Below are 24,871 nucleotides of genomic sequence, written 5' to 3'. Positions count from 1 at the left end.
AGGAAAAACACCATATCCGCTCTGTCTTGGCTTCGACTGTCCGACCCCTCTCACGCGAGACGCACAGGCGAACTGAAAAGAAACAAAAGGCAATGGCCATCTCTTGTCTTCGAGCCCCGCTGGCTCCATGGCTCATGAAAACTCGAAATCCTCCTCCTTTGAAACTACCATGTCCGAGAATACAGTTACGATTCCTTTGCAGCTCCTCCACCGCTCAGCCCCTCCCTCCCGCCTCCCCAAAGTGGGAACCTTTTCGCAAGAAAAAGGTCGTCATGCGCGTCGGCTACGTTGGTACCAACTACCGAGGTTCATATCCAACCTTTCTTTCTTTTTTATTTTAAAGAATTTAAAGTATCGGAATTTATTTGGAATATGTTTTCCTTTTATGATTGCCAGTGCTTTTTTCTTGACAAAAACAGGTCTTCAAGTGCAGCGAGATGAACACCAGCTTTCTAGTAAGCTGCTGCTTCTTACTTTCTTTTCTTTCCCTTTTCTTCATTTGATTCTAATTTCCTGTTTCAGCGTCCTTTGTTTTTTTAAACAATTATGCTTTGGTGTTTCTGCAAATTCGTTATTAGAGCAGAGCAGCATTTAAGATAAAGACAATTCCTTTTTGCAGTTTGGAACTTAAATTGCTAACTTTCATGGAGGTTCTTGTGATAATTTCTTTACAAATTTACACTGTTATTTTAGTTGCTGTGAATCCCGGTAGAGGTGTTGACTAGGCCATGCCTTTCAGTTTTGCCTTTATTACTTTATAGCTAGCATGGGGAGTGAACATACTAATTAAAGCATTGCAATTTGCAATGCTGTAATGTAGCCATTGAAAATGAACTAGAAACTGCCATTTTCAAGGCTGGAGGAATCCGTGATAGTAACTATGGTGATCTGCACAAAATTGCCTGGGCCAGAAGCAGCCGAACTGATAAAGGAGTAAGTTTTTTGTTACAATTTCTTTGATCAATTATATGTGCATATATACACCTGTTTTGGTGCTTGGTGTGAGATTGCTGGTGCTAAAACTATCTTCTGTCTGAATATTTTAGGTTCACTCTTTGGCAACAATGATAACATTAAAAATGGAGATACCTGAAGATGCCTGGAAGGAAGACCCTAATGGCATTGCTCTGGCTAAATGCGTTAACTCTTATCTTCCTGACAGTATCAAAGTTTTCAGCATATTGCCTTCACAAAAGTGAGAGCTTGAGACTGTTGTCTACTTCTTTTATCATCAAGTTGCTATTTCTATTGGAATAAAGTTTACTAATTTTCTGATGATTTTATTTGGAGTTTTCCTTCAGTATTTTACGTAAATGCTCATTTCTTGCCATCCCTTGTTTTCTGTATTTGTGCCTGTTTTCTAGGAGTTTTGATCCTAGAAGGGAATGTAATCTCCGGAAATATTCTTACCTCCTACCAGCTGAAATTATTGGAATAAAAAGTCACTTCAGTGAAGCTGAAATTAACCATCACATATCAGACTTCAACAGCATATTAAATTGTTTTGAGGTATCGATATCTTTCTTTTTCTCTTTTTGCTTCTTGCTGTCCCATTTGCTTGTTTTATTGAAGTTAATATAACCTGGTATATTGTTAGTTGCTTTCTTTAAGGAGAGCATTCTAAATGGACTTCACTTGAAAAACCAACATCTCAGTTAAGTTTTTGAATCACTTACTTCTGCATCATATAACAGATGAAGGGATGTTTATTTTTGGTTTGGTATTCTCTTATGATTCCATATTATGGTGTGTTTTAACATATAATATTTGGGGCATAGTTTATACTCATTCGGGTGGTATATGCCATCTGTTTAAATAATGCTTGAAATTGCTTGCTCATTGGTATTTGTATACTTTTCAGGGCGAACACCCTTTCCATAACTATACTCAAAGGGCAAAGTACAGAAGACAAATTCCTCCTAGGCAAACAGCTAGAAATGGTCGTGTGCCAAAAGGAGCTGAAGCACATGATGAGTCATCAACTTCTGAGTTAGAGGAAAGTGATGTAGAAGAAGATCCCAGGATTGAGGAAACAACTACACTAAATAGTGAGGAAAAGTCCACCAGTTTTGATGAACCTCTGGTTGACTGTTGTGATGGTCAGGGAAACAGTTTGCAGTATCAAAGTTCTAATGTAGTTGTTCGAGCAAGATGGCTATATGAACCTGATGAGACAGATAGAATAACAGCTTCCCACTTTAGAAAAATTTTTCTCTGTTCTTGTGGAAGGCTGGAGAACTCAATGGGATTTGATTATATTGAAATTTCCATATGGGGGGAGTCTTTCATGTTGCATCAGGTAAACCTTTTGAATCATTAAAGTAAAAGGTATCCATATGTTCTATATTCCTTTCTTGTTATGTTTTTTAAAATGAGTTACTCTCATTTTGCTCACATGTTTAAAGCAGTTAATGCCATCATTTGGTTGCTTCTTTGTTGGAGAAGAAATTTAAAGAAAAGCTTAGGGTGGCATGCATCTTTTTGGGAGCTATTTGACGAAGTTTATAACTTTTAACACTGTATATTGCACCAGATCCGCAAAATGGTTGGTACTGCTGTTGCTGTGAAGCGCAATTTATTCCCAAGAGACATTCTAACACTATCACTAGCCAAGTTCTCGCGGATTGTCCTACCACTTGCTCCATCTGAAGTTCTAATTTTGAGGGGGAACACATTCATATTGAGAAAGATGCCCAGTAATATAACAAGACCTGAGATGCTGACAATGGTCGAATCAGAAGAAATCCTCAAGGAAGTTGACAAGTTCTACAGATCTGTATTGTTGCCACAAGTTTCAAAATTCTTGGACCCTTCTAAATCTCCCTGGAAAGAATGGGTTGAAAATTTAGATGCAAACACAAGCGTTCCTGATGCAGAGTTGGATGAAGTCAGGACTGCTTGGAAGCTGTGGAAGGAAAAGTTGCTGAATGGAACAGCTTCTGCATCAGCAGTGGGCGAATAAAATAGTGTCAAATGCTCATCTTGATTGACCGTGAATTTGTTTCCCAGAAGCTCCTAATTTCTAAGCTTACCACATCTCAAAACCTGGAAACATGTCTGCCATTTATGCTAGACACAACCAGAAATGTATCCTACTGAATTTTGTTTTGCACTTGCTTGTATTCATGATGATGAGAATGGGCCTTCATAATTTGATTCTCTGCCAGATCAGATGAATTCAGAATCCGGAAAGTTTGGGGTGTTGGTGTTAGAATTCTGGCAGTTAAATAGGTCTGTCAGAAAACATTTTTTAACAAATTCATGTATGAAGAAAACGTCACAGAAGTTGAGGCAAAAGAATCTCGAGGTTCATCTACATTTTGCTAGGGTAGGAGAATGCATATGCTTTTGTCTATTTTAACTTGGTATGCTTAGTATATTTTATTCTTTTGTACTATTACCCATAGTAAGCTGGGCAGCAGATTTTTACCTCAATAATGTGATTGTCTCAACATTTTACTCAAATGTGAAAATTAAAGCCAAGGTATGCTAGTCAACTTTTATTTTGGCCATTTCTTACAGCGCTCGTCTTACAGCCAACTTTTGCACTTCTTGAATCGTGAAGATATATCATCACCATCATCATCATAATTCATAATCATTTAAGGAAGGCAACATTCTGCCTACGTTAAAGTACTAATACACTTCTCTGGTCCCTGAAATTGTGCATGTAGGCAATGGTGCGTTTAGAAGTTACCTAGCTCAAAGGGAAACAAGGTGATCACGATCACTTGGATAAAACAAATTACAGAATTTTCTATTGACGCCATTATTTTCTCCTGCCGCATAAAAACAGACTCAAATCACATGTTTTACATAGTCCATATATTGCACGTCTAGTCTTTCGATTTCTCTGCCAAATTGGCGATCATCTAGATCACATGATGTACTCTAGAAGACATATTGCAGAACACCGATGGTTAATGCTAGGCAAGAACTTGGAACTTATCTAACCAGCCACTAAGAATCTGATGAGATATAGAAAAGGGAGACTGGATTGATGGAAAGAAAGAAAGAACCAGTGACAAAAACAAAATGAATATAATTTAAGATAATGAGCTTTGCTTCATCATTGCTGCTCGTTAACTTCAGCACTCCAGTTTTGGATAGCGTGTGATACTGCTCGTTTAACCTCTGAAGCATCTAATAAGCACTCCGATGATCCTTCGTCATCCTGCAAACACAAACTTGTTTGCATAATTACTTTGTAACATAAAGGTCAGACACAGGGAAAACTCGAATTTCTGCATGATTGAGAAACTTATTTTATGACCGAGTGCTTGCGTGCTGTGAGACAGAAAAAGATCAATAAAGAAAGAGATGCACGCATGCGTTTGTGTACGTGTGACTATATATTTGTATGGTGATCTCACTTTTACTCCAACTGCCTCTAAAAGAAAACATTCTGAACAAGAAACCCTAGCTTGGAGGACATCAAGACCCAGCTCCTGGAAGGCTTCCAATATGAATACAAGCAAACCGCGACAACTTCTTTCGCTGAACACCTTGATTAGAAAACCTTTGTCCTGAGCTTCAACCCATAGTTGCTGATACATATCCATATGGAAAATTGAAAATGTTACTACTATTTATTTTATACCTGAGAAAAAACTAGAACATGAACAGGACGAAGACAACTTTGATTACCACAGGAAAACTGTTCTGGCAAGTGGAGTTTTGTGCCATAGCGATGTCTTGCTTAATTCTTTCAACCCTTTCCTTCAGTTCTTCTATGTACTTCGTTGCATCCAATATGATTGAGGTTTTACCTTGCTGCAGAGATAAACACAACGTCAAGGCTATACGATTGACATACAACTCGAAGCACTCTTTTTCAATTTGATCTTTCTGTTCCTATGGAAATTAGGATTCAAAAGTGGGAGAAAACTTGAAAGGAAGAAACCATGGAACCAATATCTACAGGTGTTCCCTCCAGGAAATTAAGCTGATCCATACTTGTATATGCTATAGAATCTCTTCAATCAATGTCGGAAATACAGTATTTTTCATGTTATGCATTTAAGAATTTTGGGATTTGAATAAATAGTCAAAATCTAAATTAGAATAATGTCTACATGTCAGGAAAATTTTCCTTTATATATGAGAGAACTAGTAGCAAAAATAAGTAGGAATAATTAAGTTTGAGAGACTAAGTAAGGCTTTGCTTGATAGGAACCAGGATAGAAAGGAAGAAGGAAGGCAACTTTCTTAATCTAAGTAATGATTTCATAACCAAGCTACCTATATTTAATTAAGCATCAGCATTCGATTGAAAAATTTTCCACTCTTCCTATCCTCTCCATTCTCCCTATCAAGTATATATCAACCAAAAACCAAATGATAAGGGAATGGATGTCTAGACAGAAACTGGATCCAGGATAAAGCTGGGGGTGATGATGATGAAGCTGGCATCTTTCTGCGCAGGCAATTATTTTCTGTATCATGTTACAAAGCAGGCTTATCTAAATCGATGCCGTAGGAGAAAACAGGGTGATAAGCAAGCAAAAAGGACAAGGCAGTTGCAGGCATTTAGGGAATTACCGCATGGGAGTTAGTGATGGAACGAAGCATTTGCAGCTTCTTATAGCTAGCAGCCCTCTTGCGCTCTCTAGAAACCATGTTCTTCATCCTCTCTCTCTCTCTCGCTCTCTCTCTCTCTCTCTCCAGCTCTTTCTTTTCTCTCTTCTTTCCAGTTTGATATGTAGTCGCTGCTTATATAGGGATGAAAGTGAAGAGCCCAGCTTTATGGTACTGTGACCCCAGATTAAGATACCACTAGTTTTATCACTAAATAAAAGTGGGTTAAAGGTACTAAGCCAATAAACCCTCCCTGTACAGTACCTTACCAAAACGTTAAAACCTCCATCTTGGTGTAGTTTTTCACTCCTCACACGAAGAATGAAGAAGTTCAAAGTTACCCAAGTTTTCAAATTACACCTTCGAAATTTGAGATTGTGTCCTAGCCCTAGCTAATCAGTTCACTGTGCAATTATAATGGAGTAGTAGTTCAGAGAAAATGGTGATTAGGATGAAATATTTTACAAGGTTAAATCTGCATTAGCTATGCTGCTCGAAGTGCAACCAATTAACTGTTTCCTTCTAACTTTCATCAAATGCGTGTTGATTTGCCACTCAGACACATTAACTTTTACAATACAAAGTTAATATTAATGTAAAAGTTAATTTTTGCTTTAATATACAAGAATATTTTAAATAAAATTTATTTTGATATTCAGGACAATCAGAGTTACAAACAACTGAAATCTGTAGTACTTAATAGTCGCTTTCAAAATGGAGATATAACATTGGGGGGTTTTGAAAGGAGAATAGCAGTAAGAGAAGGGGACATGGTGGAAAGTGGAAACTGTTGGGAATTGGAAAACAATGTTTTGCATGGATCAGATTGGAAGGCATGTATAATTCACATCATGGATCATCAGTATATAGACTACATATAGAGAGTAAGAGTTGGGTGGTGGTGGTGGGGTTAACGTGAGAGAAAGCCTGGAAGGAATCTGCTCGTGATTGGGACACCATCGAAAGTCGCAAAGGAAGCGTCAAAGCATGTTCCAAATTGTGTATTGTGAATGCCTCCAAGCTTTCCTCACGGGGAGGATAATGTCTCTCTCTCTCTCTCTCTCTCTCTTTTAATCCCCTTCTCTCTCCTCCACCCTTGGTTTCCTATCTTTGCAGAACCATTTGGTTCTGGTTTAAAAGAAAGGGCAACTTGGAAATGGTCTCAATTCCCCATAATCAAAAACAAGCTAGTACGTAATTTGTGTTTTCAGGTCATGCAGAAAAATTGTCCTGTAGAAAAGATGACTTTTGATGCCCTATATCTAGCTGGACAAGCAGTATAGTGACACCAATTCACAAACCATGACAATCATCCATTTTTAAAACAAAAAAGAAACTAAAAATGATCGTGGTTTCCAACTATATATGATGAGTGATGGGTGCTGTTGAGACCATATCATTGCGTACATTTGCATTAAATTGTATATGTTCTTGCAAAAGAAGGTGTTGCTGTCAGATCACCTTTAAAACATACATTACCTAACAGCCAGGAGAATGCAACTCTACACTGAAAAAGCCTGCAGGGAGTCGAAGTATATCGTAATCATCAAGACACTCCGCCCCTCCCCCTCCACCCAACAGATGATTCCACATTATTGATGTACCTGGATGTTTAGTGGTTTGGCCTCTAGCAGCCCCCATGCTTAATTTCTGACATTCGGAGATCAATGAAATTTTTTGGGGGACTATTTTGGTCAAATTTGATTTCATTTCCCAGCCCAGTTCCCCCAGGATGAACAAGTGCCGGTTCTACAGGCCTAACTTCTAACAGGTGGTCAAATCCATCATTCACATATCCAGCTTAATTTAAGCAGCCATGAGAGGTTTCCTCAACAACCACTGAAGCAGCGACAAGAAAAAACCTGGAAGAGATCCTCATCCAGAAAGAGATCGATGGGTTTGAAAAATGGAAAAGAGAGACCGATTCTTCTTGTTCGTCTGCAATAATAAAAGAATTTCTTGAAACAAAACTACAAGAAAAGAAAACACAAGTGACAAAATGTTAACGTTGTAACATTGCAAGTGCGGCTGAGTTATGTTGCCGGTTTTGATTCTCGATGACGTGTAGATTTCAATTGACCTCCATTATATTTGCAGACCAACTCTCCTTCATCCCCAGTATATATGTTGGAGCCCTCTACCAGGACAGGGTTACACATATGGATTTCGAGGAGAATATTTTCCCTCTATGTTAAACTTTTCCTTCTATATGTATAAAGGAAGCATTCCCGGGTTTATCTATCAAATACATTTTTAGAGAGATAAATTTCATTATAGATGGGTTGATAAAAACAAGAATTCACAAAAGTAAGGATTTCTATCGCCTATTGTAACAGAGAAATGTAAAAATGATTTCATTATACATTTTTAGTTTGATAAATTTAAACATTTTACTTCTTTTAAATTTTTCTTTTGTAGCTCAAAGAAAAAATGTAGAAGAGAAACCCTATTGAAACAATGAAATTTCATCACAGTAGAACTAATATTTTGATCCATGATTTTTGAAGATTCGAATCCGCTCCTCCTTTTAACATCGTTGTACATTTAACGAAAGAACCAAGATTAAAAAAACAAAATATAACAATTTGTATTTTTCTTTTTGAAATCTAGCGATTAATTTATATGAGAAATCTTCAACTTGAATAAGCAAATAATTAATTAATTTGCTCAATGTCCTATTATTTCATATTACCATGTCAAAATTAAGAGTTGATAACATAAACACACCTTAATTTGAGTATTTGTGGAAGGTTAGGTGGGTGATTTTACTGCTAGCTCATTTGGCATCCTTGGAGATTATTGTCTGCACCCAACATGGACAAAATCATGTAACCATGAATTCACATGCATGAAAAACCCCATTTTTATTAATGATTACAACCAAACAAAATCCACATTTCCTTGCTCCCTCCATGTCCCTAATTAACATACAGTTTAGGGTCTAATTTTAGAGTTTGCCAACTAAACACTAAACAGTCCCAACATGAGATTAAATATTATTTAATTTGATCTTTTTTCTAATTTCTATTTTTTTTCTTTTAAATTTGATTAACACCGTCACAAATGTTGATAATCTCAATGAATATTATATGATAAATAACATCTTGACAATCAGAATTTAAAATTTTCGATATTTTCAGGTTCGAGTTCCAAATTATAAACCAAATCAATGTCTCCCAATATGCCTGTTTAAAATAATATTAAAGTCAATTCATTTGTTAATAGTAATTACAAATAAGTAAAGTCAATTTCTAAATTTGAAAGATTGCACAATAATAATTAGATGTACTAATAATTATTACAAAGTCAATTATTTATAATAAATCCAATTGGATTAGGTGAGAATCAAATTTAAAACAATATAATTTCTATGTGATTGAAAGTATCACAAGATCATAAATTAACAGTACTATATGTATTCATAAAATTAAATCATTTAAATCAACATCTCAAAATACCATGACAAAGGTATATACTCCATCAGTCTGAGGTTCTTTGTCCACCTTCCTTCTTAAGATATCTCAAAATAAAGTCTTTTTTCAATTTTTTCTATATTATAAATTTATTTTTTATATTGTAAAAAATTCCAATTTTAATATAAAATATACCTATATATATCTATATATGCAGACACCGTGAATAATATACCTATATATCTATCTATATAATCAAACTAATATTTGTCAATCTTTGCATTTTCATTGGCAAATTATAACCCAAAAAAGGCCATCCAAAACCCTATGTATACAATACATGACAAGTACTTAATCAAATACATCTTCTTCTTCTTCTTTTTTAAATTTTTGCCCTGAAAATATTAGAATCATAGGCAATGCATGGGGTGGACAGTGCAAAAACATGTGACTCAATAATTGAAAAATTATTTTAATATATAATCATTTGTACTTTGAAGAAGACTTGATGTTTATCACAACAAAGGGATGATAATTCCAATGTAGAAAAATACAAGAAACATCCACAGTAGTAAGCAAAAACCAAAAAATTTCCATGGACAACACATCTAGAAATTGAATTGATGTGATCTCGCCAACTTGATGTGAGCCTAAATTCCATTAAACTAGTAGTCATTTAACTATTTTCCCCCATTTCTCTGTCTCTTTTTGGCTTTGAATTATTTGGGCTGAAGCACGTGCATTCCTGAATTCTTCAGAGTCTTCAGGCCTTTGCCTTACTCGTCTATCTTATGTCTATGTATAAGTATAAGAGTAATAAAATCAATATATATATATATATATATCAAGACGGTAAGGATTTTAATTTTTAACAATTACCTTGTAATATATAATTAATAGTCAGATAACCAATTAAAAATGTTTAATTGTTATAGTAGCAACAAATTAATCATGAGTCACTTATTTGATAATTACAAAAACTAATTAACAGACAATTCCAAGGATTTGCTGATATGGAAGTGTCAGTCCAAGATTACTGTGGAATCCTGGTTCTGAATGTGTGATTCTCGTGACAATCCAGTATTTAAATAAATAAATAATAATAATTATTATTATTATTATTCTGACATTCCTTGTTCTGCTTCGAGCAAGTTTTTGTCATTTACGTTCCAAGGTATCTTGGGGCAGTAAGATAATCACCAAAGACAAAAGACAAGAAGATCCCATTCAGAATCATGTAAGAAAGTAGAGAAAAAGGGTAATTCCCCTTACCATTTAATGTTAAACATAACATGCATTTTCATAGGAATAACAATTGATTAACCCCACTGCATGCCCCACGACTTTAAAATCAGAGCATTTGTAATGATAACCCACAAAAAAAAAAAAAAAACAAAGGAAAGTAGCATTAAAGCAAGTTACAACAGATCAATAACTCGTATTCATGGAACTGTTTTGCTAATTGGTAGCTGATGTCTCGACGTGGTAGATTCTTGGGTTTTAAAAAGGGTTTTTGGAGGCTATGGGTCGTTTATTTGTTAAAGCTTTGGGTGTTGTGTGTTGATTAAGCGTTTCATTCACTCTTGGGACGTTCTGTCTCTATGTATATGGTATTGCTGTAAAACTTTGTTCTTCGCAGATGCCAGCTTGAATTAACTTTGCCTCCTAGCAATGAGATCAGCATAAACCGTGAACTTTTTCTTTCCCCAGAGAAAAAAAAAAAGAAATTAATGGACATGCTTTCATTCCTGGAAAGATATATAGTTCAGTTGCTACCATGTTTTCGTTTCGAAACCAGCATGACATATACTGCACTATAGTCTAGACGAAACGCAAGTGAGCTGTAACACCTTATTCCAATTGGTGGTTTAGATTCAGATCGTGAGAAACTGCTAGATTTATTCTATTACAGCATAGGGTTTGTCAAGTTTTAAGTTAAAAGAACTTGAAAAAAGAAAATGAAACTAAGCGAATTCGTTAGGCCCTTGAGTCTGCAGGAAACAGACATTTATCTGGGCCTGCGATAGATAGTGGCCAACCAGAGCTGTATCTTCACCTAAACCTGAACCGATGGACACCCATTTTTGCTTGTGGGATACGATGCACTCAGGCTAGGTTGGGCCTCCATAAAACAAAGATTTCCCTTCCACCTTTCCATGCATGGATACTAACGTCAGAAAGAGTTGAAAAAAGTAGGGGTTTTACAATGAATGCATTAAATTCCAATGAACTGCCGATTGCATGACTAAGCATATGTTGGGCGGCACCTTGAAGAACTAAAAAGCCTAATAAAAGAGGCTGAAAATGATCAAAATACTGCAGAAGCTAGCTAGCTAGCTAGCAACCCCAGGTTACAAAGGGCGTTGAGCAGAATGGGTGGTAGCCATGCAAGCTTTAGTTCTGGATTCAAGTGGTTGAAAATCAATATTCTTTATTATTGCGAAAGTGACCTTGTGCGGGTTTTTGGATGTCATTCGCTGCTTTTGTTTGACTTGGTAGAGAATATATTCACATTCATATATGTTTCAGGCTTCTTTTGTGGCTGCTTTCCTGTTGTTGTTGTTGTTGTTTCTCTTTTATTTTCACTTTATGTAATGTGTTCATCCCATGTTTTGAATTATTTGCGGCACCTAAATATTCAGGATCCAACAAAAAATTAATGATGATGATCCACCTAGAATGGAATCAATTTCATTTAAAAGGTGATTGGTACGTCAGAAAACAATATAATTGGCCCGGAGAAAAAGATATTTTCATAGATTTTTGGAGTTTTCATGGAATTTAAATAAATATTTCTTTAAATTTGAATCCTCATGTTTTTTTCTTATTATAAAAAATTTATTTGCATTTCAAAATTGTTAAAAATTTCCTAGTATTGTGGAAAGAAAGCATGGAATTGCTCGGTTTTTTGCCTACAGATTAAGACTCAACCGAAAAGACGGGAATTTAATATTGGTCAACATCTCATTGATTACATTTCATAAAGTTAATTGATGTTTGGAATAAAAATAAAAATTTAAGATGTCAAAAATAACTCAGCCAAACGTTAGCATTGGAAAGGGGTCGAGAATCAGGTTTTCATTTTGAACCAGAATTGTATATACATATATACATCTATTTCTTTTTGTATTTCTAATTATTGTGTTTTCTTTTTGAGAGAACAAAGAGAGGGAGGCAGAGAATTGAACCCCTTTATTAACAATCAATCGCTTGAACAGTAATGTCAAATATGTGGCATAGTTTTGAGCCACAGAGTGATTAGTATCTTTGAGTGGCTTGGCTGGCTTAGTAATATAAACCCCCGTCAGCTCTATTAAGAAGAGATCACGGATCAATCCCTCTCTTCTGGGCTTTAATTATATATGATATAAGCTTCATTGAAGTCTGAGATAATCTCTAAAGGAGAATGCCCAAATTCAACATGAAGTGAAAAAGGTAAAAATGAAAGGGACAAGGCAAGAATATCGACATCGATGCAGCTATTTATGACGAGAGGTGCACCTAGCTAGCTATCCAAAACCTTGTACTTCCATGAAGAAAATACATGATTATATAGAGAAATACATCAAGAAATGGACCATGTTCCTCGGGTTAGAAAGTAGAGGGCCTGTCCAACCCAATTAAGTGATGAGAATGAGCAAATGCCAACGTCAGTCTTGCATCAGTGGGTCTGTATCTTTAAGCCAGAAGCAGATTGAAGACTGACACGCTAGAGGGATGAAATTTTTATCCATACGTCTCTCTATCTAGCTTCCCAGTTGGCTTTGGACATCGAGTTTCAACCAGGTCGGGACCCACGTTTTCTCTCTGCAAAAAGACTAACAGAACTTACTGGACCTGACTCAACTGTTGATGTTACTTGAAACCAAGTGTCAATTTGTCAAAGCGGGCATGCATGCATGTGATGATACAGCGCAAGCCAAGGCACATCCTTCTCCCTTTTAATTTGGGTAATCCTTCGAACAATCTTTTACCAACCCTTTTTTGCCCTGTGATCATGCCATTATTTGGGAACTCTCTCTGTTTTCTTTTTCCAGGAAAAATTACAAGATGTCATAACCCCAATTCCTGCCTACCTATCTCCACAATTCTTCATTCTTTAGGTATTAATATCAAAGTTATGATTGCTTGAAATTTATAATTCAATGATAGTTAGCAATCTAAAGGAAGGGGAAAATGGGCACTATTTCCATCTTTTCCCATGCATGCCATGCTCACACTTGAAAGATGTTCATCCCTTTCCCACAAATGGAAAGTCCTGAATGATGGCTAAGATAAATATGAGGTGAGTATAGCTCTACGTCATCCTGCACTGCACTGCACTACACTACCTGAAGATATCTAACCAGAATTACTCGTTTCTTATCATCACGTATAAAATATTATGATAAATCATAAAATCATTGTATTTTATCATATAACAATAATGGAATCTCACGTTTATTTATATAATTTTATAATCATGTAATATATAATATGATTGTATTTCAGACTTTGGTAATGTTATTTCGAATGTACATATAGAGTTTATGATTATGAAATAATTAAATGGTAAATTTTTAATGAAATCGATAAATTGATGAAAAAAATAATAAGAAAATTCACTGTTGTAGAGAAACAAACTCATTAGCTAATTATTTGTAGAGTTAAGAATGGATAGATTCGACACGTATGATGACAAGTACAGTAATTGCTCGTATCATGTGGTTATATGTTATGATCTAGTGCGTTGAATCATTTTATGTTGTACTCATCTCTTTTTAAGATATCATAAGCTTTGTTATAATTGGTTAATCAAAATCAATCATATCGGTTTGAATTTCCTGTAATAATTTAGATGACATATTAGAAGCATGTTACTCACAAATGAAAAAAATCATGGGACTGAGTTTTCAAACCATAACTCTATTTCTCTTCACCCACTTGTTTCGAAAATGACAAACATATATGGTCTAATGTTTCTTTATTTCTATCATTTGAAATTGGACGAGTCTAGACTCACTTTTTCCATATTTTCCTGTTCCTTTGGATACTCATCATGGATCACATTCCTTCCAAAGGCCGACCCTTCATTAATTAATTTCCCCTTGTTTTGTTCATGATCATTTGACATGGAAGAGGAAAAGAAATTCCCCAGCTAGGACTGGAGAGCAGTAATCGGAATGTGGTCAGCTTGAATCAGGTCAAGTTTCAACATTCTATTCTTTTGTTCTTTTACTCCCTGCAAATAGCCTCCAAATAATTGAGCAGTCCATGGCAGTTGGCTAAAGACAAATTGCCAAAGGACCCGACCTGCTTTTTCATCAGAGCCATAGGGCATCAATATTTATTATAACAGACTAGTTACTTGTCCTAAGCAACCATTATTATTCGAACATACGACATAGGTGGTCTATCTTTTCCGTGTATTCTTAAAGAGATGAATTCAATGCAAATAGGTTAACAAATATTTTTACGCCATTTTTGTGATGATCTGATTATAGAACTCTTACTTTGATTGTATGATTTTCAAATTCCTTATCTGCACGAATAACACGATATTTCCATATCAATAACATGAAAAAATAAATATAAAAAAAATTGACCTGCAAAGCTCTCTTCACGAAACTAATTAACCATAAATATGGATTCCTGAATCATTATAAATAAGTTTCAAGAATTGATTTGTCAAATATATAAGTGCGTAAAAGAGTTTTTAAGTCATCACCATATAGTATACTAGTTTCTAACAAGGCTTTCCTATATACGTACGTAATTACCTTCGGTAATTGGTTTTCCTATGATCTTTGTGAACTGTAAAATTTTCGGGTACGAGCGTAAAGGATGAATGCCAGGAAGGTCCCAAGAAAACCAAGTGAACCCCATAAAATGAAGGTCTTTCTGTAGCATTCCGTGCCGAAGCATTTCCCATCTGCATTTCCTTCCTTGCGGTAAACAAGAGCTGCTAGGTAGCCAAAGAGCAAGGACCCAATGGGGATGTTCACCACCACAACGTTATGGTTCACGCCGAAATTTTTTGTCCCGAAGAGCTCTGTAGTTAGAGGTACGGAAATGGAAGTGATTGCTCCTGTACAAGCTCCTATGATGGCGGTGCTGATGTAAAGAGAGAGGTTGGTGGTGCTGAGAAGTAAGAAGAAAGCTCCTCCTGTTGGGACCATTAATGCTACCAAAAAAGCAGTTCTTGGTATCATGTATTTTCTCCTGAAAAAAATTCAAAGTAATTTAAAAGGTTTTTAATCTATTGGGCATTGCATTTTATCAGAAAGAAAAGGAGATAATTACTGAACGGTTGTCCAATTCATTAATAGGCTCCTTCAATACATCAGCAGATTGGCATATTTTGCTTTAAAGAGCCTGTCGCTGGAGCCCAATTGCCATGTGACAACCATGCAATATGAAAGTGAAGACAAAAAAGAAAGTTACCGTAGGGAAGTTGGGATTATTTTACCTTGAGAAGAAGTAATCCAGAAGAGATGGAATGAGACGGCCAAAGAAACCAAATGAAGAAGATAATGAAACTAGGGCAGAAGCTGAACATCCACGAGATTCAGCTATTTGTCCCAAGTTGTTGAAGAACACCAGCCCAAGTGTAATACCAAAAAGATAAACAAAGAAATACAACCAAAAATTCAATCTCCTTACCATCAACTTCACACCGATCTCCTCTTTCACACTGATCTCTTTTGTTTCACTTATGTCATCATCTCCACTTTCACTTAACTCATCAGTTTCTCTGATGTTTTCCCTAAAACTTGACTCAAAAGTGTTCTCTCTTGTTTCGCTTACGCTTTCTGTCTCTTTCACCCCTCTCTCCATTTTCTCCATGGAAACATTCTCCTCTACATAAACTTTTTCCGCTCTGTTATATCCCAATCTTGCTACAATCAGTTGCCTGATTTGCTGTCCTAGAGGAATTAGAAGTGGGGCTAATAGCAACGCTACAATACCAACTAAGCTAGTAAATGGTGATAACCAGCTTGATGCTGATCCCAAGCTGCCCATGACAGCAAAGACTCCTGTGGCTACTGTTATGACAAGAATCAATATGAGCGCAACTTTGGTCCTCTTGGTCTTTCCAACATTAATAACTCTAACGACTGGTGCGGCTATGACACTAACTGTGAATGGTAAGACAGAGCTAAGAAAAAGATAGGCTCTTGCTCTCTGGACGAGTGACGAAGGGACGACAACATCCACAATATCTGTGTAGATTTTGGCACTTAATCCTAGGTAGCTACCTGTCAATCCTATGGCGAGTTGACGGTCCAGAGGAAAGTTTCTAATAATAACTAGGTAAGAAACGGTGTTGATCCAGCAAATGCTATTTCCTGCTAGAATAGTGAGGAAGAAAATGAGACCATAAGGCAAGTTGGAGATACGGCCTATCAGGAAGAGATATTGCAGTCCATAACCGATCAACCCGACAGCTGAACCAAGGATAAGGACTAGCCATATGGGCAAGTACTTGGCTGCAATGCCTGATAGCCACCCAAACAGCTTACCGGCATCAGAGGCGAAGGCAAGATTGTTGAGCTGAATTTGTGATATAGAGAGGAGGTTCTTGAGTTGGGATGAGTAAGCGGGGAAATTGGTGTTGGTTCCATTTATGGATTGAAGCCAAATGATCCCCACAAGGCTAAGCCATTGAAGAGCAGTTCGCGGCATGGCAAGAGCCAGGGAGTTGTAAAACTGAAAAAATGACTTTTGTAGGGCAGTGATTGGCGTATTTAAAGCAAGGGTGAAGTGATTGGGAGAGAGATGGAATCGGTAACGTGGGCGATGGAGAATGAATCGAGGACGTGGCTTCTGCACCAAAAATGAAGTTGTTTTTGCATCGCTACCACACATCTTATGAATTGCAATTAATGAATTTGATGTGTGTTGGTGCATGACCCAGAGGGAAACATCAGTTCTTATATATGGCTATGTTATGTTCAATGACTGATGTACATTTTTGACTATGATAGTACGTTTGATTGGCGGAATAGATAGAAATAGAATAGAATAGTTATTATGTGAGAATAGAATGAGGAGGGAATAGAATAGAATAGTTATTACTTAGTTTGGTATGATAAAGGGAATATGACAAGAATAATTAGTATGACTTACTGTAGTGTTTGGTTGGTAACAATAATTTTAGAATAAGAAAAGAATAGAAAATAAAAAGACAAAAACATCCTTTATTATTTATGTGACATTTTATTTTATTAGATTTTTTAAATATTAATAATCTAGAATTTAATTAAAATATTAATAATTAATCATTTAAATATTAACATTTATTTAATTTAAATATTATTATGATTAATTTTATTTTATTTAATTTTTAAAATATTAATAATTGATAATTTATTTAAAATTAATAATTGATAATTTCAATATTAATATTTATTTATAATTTAAAATATTAAATTTATTTAATTTAAATATTATGATGATCAATTATTTTATTTTATTTTATTTGAAAATATTAATAATTGATAATATATTTATAATATTAATAATTTATCATTTAAATATTAATATTTTATTTATTATTTAATCTTTACTTTTTAAAATATTAATATTTTATTTATAATTTAAATGTTTATAAAGTATTAATATTTTATTTATAATTTAAATGATATTATTTTTATTTATTTTTANAGCTTTTTATTTATTTTTAATTTATTTTGTTTTTAAATGGAAATAATTTATAATTTATTTTATTAATAATTGATAATTTAAATATAATATTTTATTTATAATTTAATATTAATATTTTATTATAAGTTGGAATCAAGTGAGAGAAAGAGGAGAGAGAGAAAAATAATATTTTATACCAATAAAGTTGTAAATTTTCAAATTTGTAAGGGGTATTTTTATCTTTATTAATTTTTAAATTTATTCTTCAACCATGGAATAGCTAATACCATGGAGGAGGGTGATATTAGCTATTCCTTGGTTTTGAAAGATTTTGAAGAATAACCATTCCTATGGAATGGCTATTCCTTGGATCATTTTTCAACCAAACAAAGGAATCAAAATCAAACATGCTATGAGAGTTTTACCAGATATATAGATTTAACATGCAAAAAGGACGACATATAGTTAAATTTTGAAATAGTCAAACTGCTTCCATTGCAGAACCTGGCACATTCCTATTAATGTTCACTCAACTAATTTTTATCTCATCAATCTGTAAAAAGGGTAAATTTGATTGATCCTCATATCTGCACTAAAAAGGGTTCTCTATGGTAAAATTGGATGAGTTCAATGGTGATTGGCGAGCAATCATTCGTGCAGGAGACGTGAACCATATGCAGGCCACAGCATGATTATTTTGAACCATCCACAAAATTGGGTCCACTTCCGGTAGAAATCTTTCTAGTTAACCTTAAAGGGAGGAAACAATCAATGTGAACTTCTCCAGGACAGATATTACGCCTGCTGGTGTTGATCATTTCATCATCACCAATCAGCTGAAAGTTTTCTTGGAACATCCTGTAGTGAGGCTGAAAGGTGAGGGCAACTTGTTCCGTTCAATGTGTCCTCCTAATCCATGCCTTGCATATATTGTGGAAATCTCAAGCTTTAATCTCCCCCTTTTAGCTAAGTGGGAAAAAGAACAGAAACAAATAAAAGGCCAATGTACTGATTGATGAAATAAAAATTTCATGGCCATTTATGTAATTGTTGGAACATTAATATGTTGAAATGAGGCAGGTGCTGGCATTTACTAGAATTTTAACTCTGGTCTCTGACATGTGGTTGAACTAATTAATGATTGCCACCGTCCATAATTCCTTTATTTTGTTCTGGTACCTCTATATTCTAAAACATTACACATGTCTCACCCTTGGTTTACTCAGTAGACCTTTAACTAAATTTCAGTTTTCAATCAATGTATGTGGGATAACTGTATATGTTTACTATATGTGTATGAAGTATGAGCACACATATGAATGCACAGATGAGCTGATGAAAAGCACTTTCCCCGTATTGGTTGGAAACAGTCAACTTAATGAAGCTGACAGTGGCTGTTCTTTGGGGTTTTGTTTCTAACTTTGGCTTAATTCATAGCACTTTTCATGCTAGGGAATAGTCCTACATGATCAGGCCATTCTACTACCAGAAAATGGGTAGTTTTTGTTAAAAAACAGAAGCTGACAGTCCCTTACTTTTGAGGCAAGATTGCTCAAGGGGTTTCATTTATAATTGCAGCCAACAATTTGCAGAATGCACAAGCACACCACCATATCTCTCTGCATGTTAAAGAAGGTTTTAAGTAAAGTGACTAAAGCTTTCCTTGCAGAACGTTTCTCTGGAATTTCGTTGAAATAGTTAGTTTGCGCATCAAACTCTGCATAGACAAACTTACAGATGAAGAACATAGTACTTACTTTGCCTTTTACTAATAATGGATTGAAAGGAAACTATTAGGACATAGGTGTCCTATTCCACCAGGCATAAAATAAACCTCCCTTAAATCCTGAATTTAAACAGAGCATTTTTTTCTTCTTTTGGTGGATAAATAAAAGGTTGGTCTGCAGTTACACTTGTAACCTGCCCAACACATCTATTCTCCTCGTGAGAAGTAGATGAATGCAGTTTTCAGCTTCAGAAGATCACCCATGCAAGCCTTGACACCAGCATCTATAGGCGGTTTAGAATGAAGGTTGGTCAAGTCTTGAGTTTTGACCCTGGAAAGATGGTTGAGAATATTCTGAGACCAGTTTACATTCAGTCTTTCAAGTTCTTTGACAGAGGAATAAGAAAGTCAAACCAAAGAGCATAGGGTGAAGTAAAATGCACACATTAACTTTTTGAAGAGAAAATTCAGATAAATTCATAACTTGTCTCCTCTTTCAAGGGAATAGTAAGTTCCACAATTGAAGCACTGATTAAGAAATTAGCTACCTAATGGAACCCTGGCCCTTTCAGAGGGTGAATAATGAAAAGAAGTCTGGTGGAATACTCAGGTTGGTCATGTAAGTTTGAGTCATCTGTCAGTCACCATCAGAATCCTAAATACCAAACCGGCTTTATTTTTCCCTGTACATGTCCAAAATTAGTCAAATTATACGGTGGTATGAATGATGTAACATACATGGACCTGCTGATAGTAATAAGGCATGTTCATAATCTAAAGAGACACTACCCGAATGAACTCTCCTCTGCCTGCCCTTGACAGCTTGAACAAAAACTCCAGGACGGCCAGCAGCTATTTCACGCCAATAATGTGCCCATGTGCCCAATTTCAATGTGTTTGACCAATAATCCCTTACACCTGAGAACGCTGAAGGGGAACTAAACTCAGGATCGGGCTCTTCTACCCACGTTTGATCTGTGTCTGTCACCTGGTAGCTTTAGTAGTTAACCAGCATTGACAGAAATGTTTCCAATTATGGCCTCAGCAAAACATAAACTGTTCTGTTCATGGATCCTAAGAATAATGACCATTACTTTATGTCTTACAATTCAAAACCAGCACTTTGAATTATAATTATAACATTACTTGTGCACCAGCTTCGACCAGTGTCCCATGGCACCGTCCAAGAATTAATCCATACACCATCAATTTCTCTGTCAAGAAAGACCATGGTTTTGCAACAAACCTTGACCTTGTTGCAACCCCTTTCGATTATAAGTCATTAGATCCAGCTTCTCTGCACCTCTCTCAAGCTGGAAGTAGTTGGTCTCCCTGAATGAAATTGTGTCATTGTTCATAAGGGAGACGTATTTGGAATATAAAACAATGCAGGCCAAATAGCAACTGCTTGTCTCTGCAGGAATATAAAACTGGAATCAGTTTTTGTATTCTCTACAGAAAGAATACAGTCAACTAAGATAAATTGCAGCAAAACACTACCAAAACAGATTAGAACAATCTAAATCCATAGTTGGAAAAAGCTATAAAACCACCTACAGTGTAGAGAAAGCCATCATGTTGAATATATACATAATATCGAATAAGAACAGAGAGGAATGATTGCTTTGTTTTGTACTATGAATGCCATTTTTTAACGTTTCTTGTCACTGTTGACTAGTAATGTCAGTTTCTGTGCCATGTAAAAATTTGTCTTAGCCTCCAAAATAAATGAACAACATAAAAAATAACACTGTGACAACAGAGCACTGCAATTCCTCTTATAATCAGCAGAAACACCAACTGTTACAAAAGATTTCCTTCGGGCTTATTCACTGCATTGGTTCACCTAGCTCCTATTTATGTAAGGCTTGCTTTGAAGACCAAGCAAAGTCAAACACTTAGTGGAGGACCATACTTTTGATGTTAAGTCTGATAGTTTACTTGTATTAGTGTTAAATGTCACTAAGGCTAGGCCATGCTGCAGATTAGTTAGGTTATGTCTAGTTGTGTACAAGTTTGAACAATGTTATGTACCTTGTACACATATCAATGATCAATGAATGAAAAGGGTATGCTGACCCTGTTTTCGGTATCTCTCTGTTATACATTCATAAGTTTTTCTTAGTTTTGTTCTCTGCTTTTCTGCACTCAATGCTGCTGCACTGCAATTTTATGTTATTTGCAGCCTAAATACTTGGTTTAAAATATGCTTTATTACAACAGCTCCCCATGGATTATCGATTCAAGGCCAGCTTACGTGAAGTGTCGGCATTTCTATGATGTTGTTGGTGCTGATGTTGAGGAAAGCTCCAATAGCATGCAAGTATTTTTTTAAAATTCATTTACGTATTGTCAAAAATTGATCAAACTGCATTGATTTTACTGCAGAGACATATCCTCGGATGATCGCAAGCCTTTATCTGGTTATTTGATCAAATGTATTTTGTGTTTAGATTAATTGGGTTCCCAGGATCTTTCTAACGAAGGGTGGTGGCAAATTAGTGTGTGTGTGTGTGTGTGTGTATATATGTGCCCCTTTGCTAGTTGAACAGCTCTTCCCTATGGGCCACACAGAGGGTTTCCTTGTTGCATTTTGACTTGTGATGCCCCAACATGTAATGGGTCACTGTTGCGCAACACAATTGGGGATGTCACAGCTCGTGCTTGGGCCATTTGTAAATCTAGAGCATCTGGTGATGGGCCAGGTATCAGACTGGCGAATTAAAAAAAATTGTGCCATAATCAATATAATATAGCCGGAGTGATGACTTACCGACCATGCTAAGGCACATACCGTATTGTCTTCACGTGACTGATGACTAACCTACCAGGAGAATGCTGTAGTTAAAAGATATGGAAATGGAAGTGATTGCTCCTGTGTACAAGCTCCTATGATGGCGGTGCTGATGTAAAGGGAGAGGTTCGTGGTGTAGACAAGTAAGAAGAAAGCTCCTCTTGTTGGGACCATTAATGCTACCACAAAAGCAGTACTAGTTCTTCGTATCATGTATTTTTTCCTGAAAAATTCAAGGTAATTAAAAGGTTTTTAATCTATTTTTCCATTGCATTTTATCAGGAATAGTTACTCAATGGTTATCCAATTCATTAATATGCTATTTCGGCGTATTTTTGGCATGTGGCTGGAGGACCGGAATGTCTCAGGCGGTACACAGGATTGGCAGGTAATTAAGTGCCAAAATCTACACGGATATTGGGGATCTTGTCCCTTCTTCACCCGTCCAAGCAGCAACAACCTGTCTTTTCCTTAGCTCTGTCCTTGTTGGTCTTTCCAACATTAATAACTCTAACTACTGGTGCAGCTATGACACTAGCTGTGAATGCTAAGACAGAGCTAAGAAAGAGATAGGCTCTTGCTCTCTGGACGGGTGAAGAAGGGAAGGCAACATCATAATATCTGTGTAGATTTTGGCACTTAATCCCAGGTAGCTACTTGTCAATCCTATAGCGAGTTGATGGTCCAGGGAAGTTTTTAACAATACACTAGCTAAGAAACGGCGCTGATCATGCTACTTCCTGCCAGGATAGTAAAGAAGAAAATGATAAACGGCCTATTAGGAAGAGTTATTGCAGTCCATAACCGATCAACCCCAGAGCTGGACCAAGGATAAGGACTAGCCATATGGGCAGCAGTGCCTGCAAGCCACCCAAACAGCTTACCGGCGTTGTTAAGTTGCAGTTGTGATATAGACAGGAGGGTCTTGAGACGGGTTGAGTAAGCTGAGAAATTAGTGTTGGTTACATTTATGGATTGAAGCCAAATGATTCCCACAAGGCTAAGCCATTGAAGAGCAGTTCGCGACATGCCAAGAGGCAGGAGGTCTAGAACTGAGAAAAATGGCTTGTGTGTGGCAGTGATTCAGAATCAAAATGGATTTTTTATTCTCAGCAATCAAGATGGACGTTTTTTATTGCTCAGCGATCGAAGTCGAAGTCGATGTAATGAATCGCAAAATGCTATAGTTGTTAAATATGATTTTTTTATTTATTTGTAAGTAATTCGTTGATTATGTTATTCTTTCTTTCTTAGTTATAATGAAAAAAAATACAAGTGTATGGGTGAATCTAGCCTATTCTTTAACAAACGATGGATTGGTTGTTAAAATATTGACATTAAGCTCAAAATCTTAAGGAAACGAAAGAATCAGTTTTATTTTTTAGATGATCTCTTACTTTATTATAAATAGATTGAAAAAGATTGTATGTGTATTTTTTTAATTTAATTTTTTTTATTTAAATTTTTAATATTTAAGTTTTTTAATTTTAAAAATTATTTCAATTTAATTCTTTTAATATTTTTTATTTAAATTAATTATTATGATGCTGACATCAGCATTGATCCATGACTTACCTCTGGGGCACGGCGGGGGCAGGGGGATATCTGTTCATGACTTACCTGCCAAAGTGGGTTTATATATGAAAGAGGAGGCTGCTGATCCATGGCTTACCAACCAAAGTGGGGCACGGGAGGGGCAGGGGTTATCTGATCCATGGCTTACCTACCAAAATGGGTTTATACATGAATGAGTTAAAGTGAAAGTACTGGAGATGATGACATAAGTAAAACAAATTAGATCATTGCCATAGGGGACAAGTAACTGAATCTCGGGGATGTTCAGCTTCTGCTCTAGTTTCATTATCTTGTTCATTTGGTTTCTTTGGCCGTCTCATTCCATCTCTTCTGGATTACTTCTTCTCAAGGCAAGATAATCCCAACTTCCCTACAGTAACTTTCATTTTTGTCTTCGCTTTCATATCGTCTGGTTGTCACAAGGCCATTGGGGGTTTATTGACCTCCAGCTACAGGCTCTTTAAAGCACAAAATGCCAATCTGTTGATGCATTGAAGGAGCCTATTAATGAATTGAACAACCGTTCAGTAACTATTTCCTTTTGTTTCGGATAAAATACAATGCCAAAACTAGATTAAAAACCTTTTAATTACTTCGAATTTTTTTCAGGAGAAAATACATGATACCAAGAACTACTTTTGTGGTAGCATTAATGGTCCCAAGTCCCAACAGGAGGAGCTTTCTTCTTACTTCTCAAGACCACCAGCCTCTCTCTTTACATCAGCACCGCCATCATAGGAGCTTGTACAGGAGCAATCACTTCCATTCCCCGTACCTCTAACTACAGAGCTCTTCGGGGACAAAAAAGTTCGGCGTGAACCATAACGTTGTGGTGGTGAACATCCCCATTGGATCCTTCCTTTTTGGCTACCTAACAGCTCTTGTTTACAGCAAAGAAGGAAATGCAGATTGGGTTCACTTGTTCTTGGGACCTTCCTGGCCTTGACCCTTTACGCTCGTATCCGAAAATTTTACAGTTCACAAAGATCATAGGAAAAGAAATTACAGAAGCTAATTATGTAAGTATATAGGAAAGACTTGTTAGAAACTAGTATACTATATAGTGATGACTTAAAAACTCTTTTAAGCACTGATATATTTGACAAATCAACTCTTGGAACGTACTTATAATGATTAAGGAATATATATATTTGATTAGCT

At 35.9% G+C, this 24,871-nt stretch overlaps 3 protein-coding genes across 4 annotated transcripts; 1 reads left to right on the top strand and 2 right to left on the bottom strand.

Moving 5' to 3' along the window:
• LOC18591064 (putative tRNA pseudouridine synthase) lies at nucleotides 16–3,497 on the top strand. Of its 2 annotated transcripts, none has more exons than XM_007016978.2 (7): nucleotides 16–306; nucleotides 420–455; nucleotides 821–933; nucleotides 1,047–1,195; nucleotides 1,365–1,509; nucleotides 1,862–2,299; nucleotides 2,534–3,497. In XM_007016978.2, the coding sequence occupies exons 1-7, from the start codon at nucleotides 93–95 to the stop codon at nucleotides 2,960–2,962; spliced, it is 1,524 nt and encodes a 507-aa protein (XP_007017040.2). In that variant the 5' UTR covers nucleotides 16–92; the 3' UTR covers nucleotides 2,963–3,497. The 2 variants fall into 2 exon arrangements, with proteins under 2 accessions (XP_007017040.2, XP_017983818.1); XM_018128329.1 differs by having other exon boundaries at nucleotides 29–306; nucleotides 397–455.
• Nucleotides 3,737–5,705, bottom strand: LOC18591063. The gene is made up of 4 exons (XM_007016977.2): nucleotides 5,542–5,705; nucleotides 4,648–4,773; nucleotides 4,374–4,547; nucleotides 3,737–4,174 (listed from the first exon to the last, which is right to left on the bottom strand). The coding sequence occupies exons 1-4, from the start codon at nucleotides 5,626–5,628 to the stop codon at nucleotides 4,070–4,072; spliced, it is 492 nt and encodes a 163-aa protein (XP_007017039.1). The 5' UTR covers nucleotides 5,629–5,705; the 3' UTR covers nucleotides 3,737–4,069.
• Nucleotides 14,589–16,771, bottom strand: LOC18591061 (protein NUCLEAR FUSION DEFECTIVE 4). The gene is made up of 2 exons (XM_007016974.2): nucleotides 15,439–16,771; nucleotides 14,589–15,191 (listed from the first exon to the last, which is right to left on the bottom strand). The coding sequence occupies exons 1-2, from the start codon at nucleotides 16,653–16,655 to the stop codon at nucleotides 14,768–14,770; spliced, it is 1,641 nt and encodes a 546-aa protein (XP_007017036.2). The 5' UTR covers nucleotides 16,656–16,771; the 3' UTR covers nucleotides 14,589–14,767.

This window comes from Theobroma cacao, chromosome 9, assembly GCF_000208745.1.
Source record: "Theobroma cacao cultivar B97-61/B2 chromosome 9, Criollo_cocoa_genome_V2, whole genome shotgun sequence".
Lineage (NCBI taxonomy): Eukaryota > Viridiplantae > Streptophyta > Magnoliopsida > Malvales > Malvaceae > Theobroma > Theobroma cacao.
The sequence above is the reverse complement of the archived record's forward strand: the minus strand, read 5'-3'. Positions and strand labels throughout refer to the sequence as shown.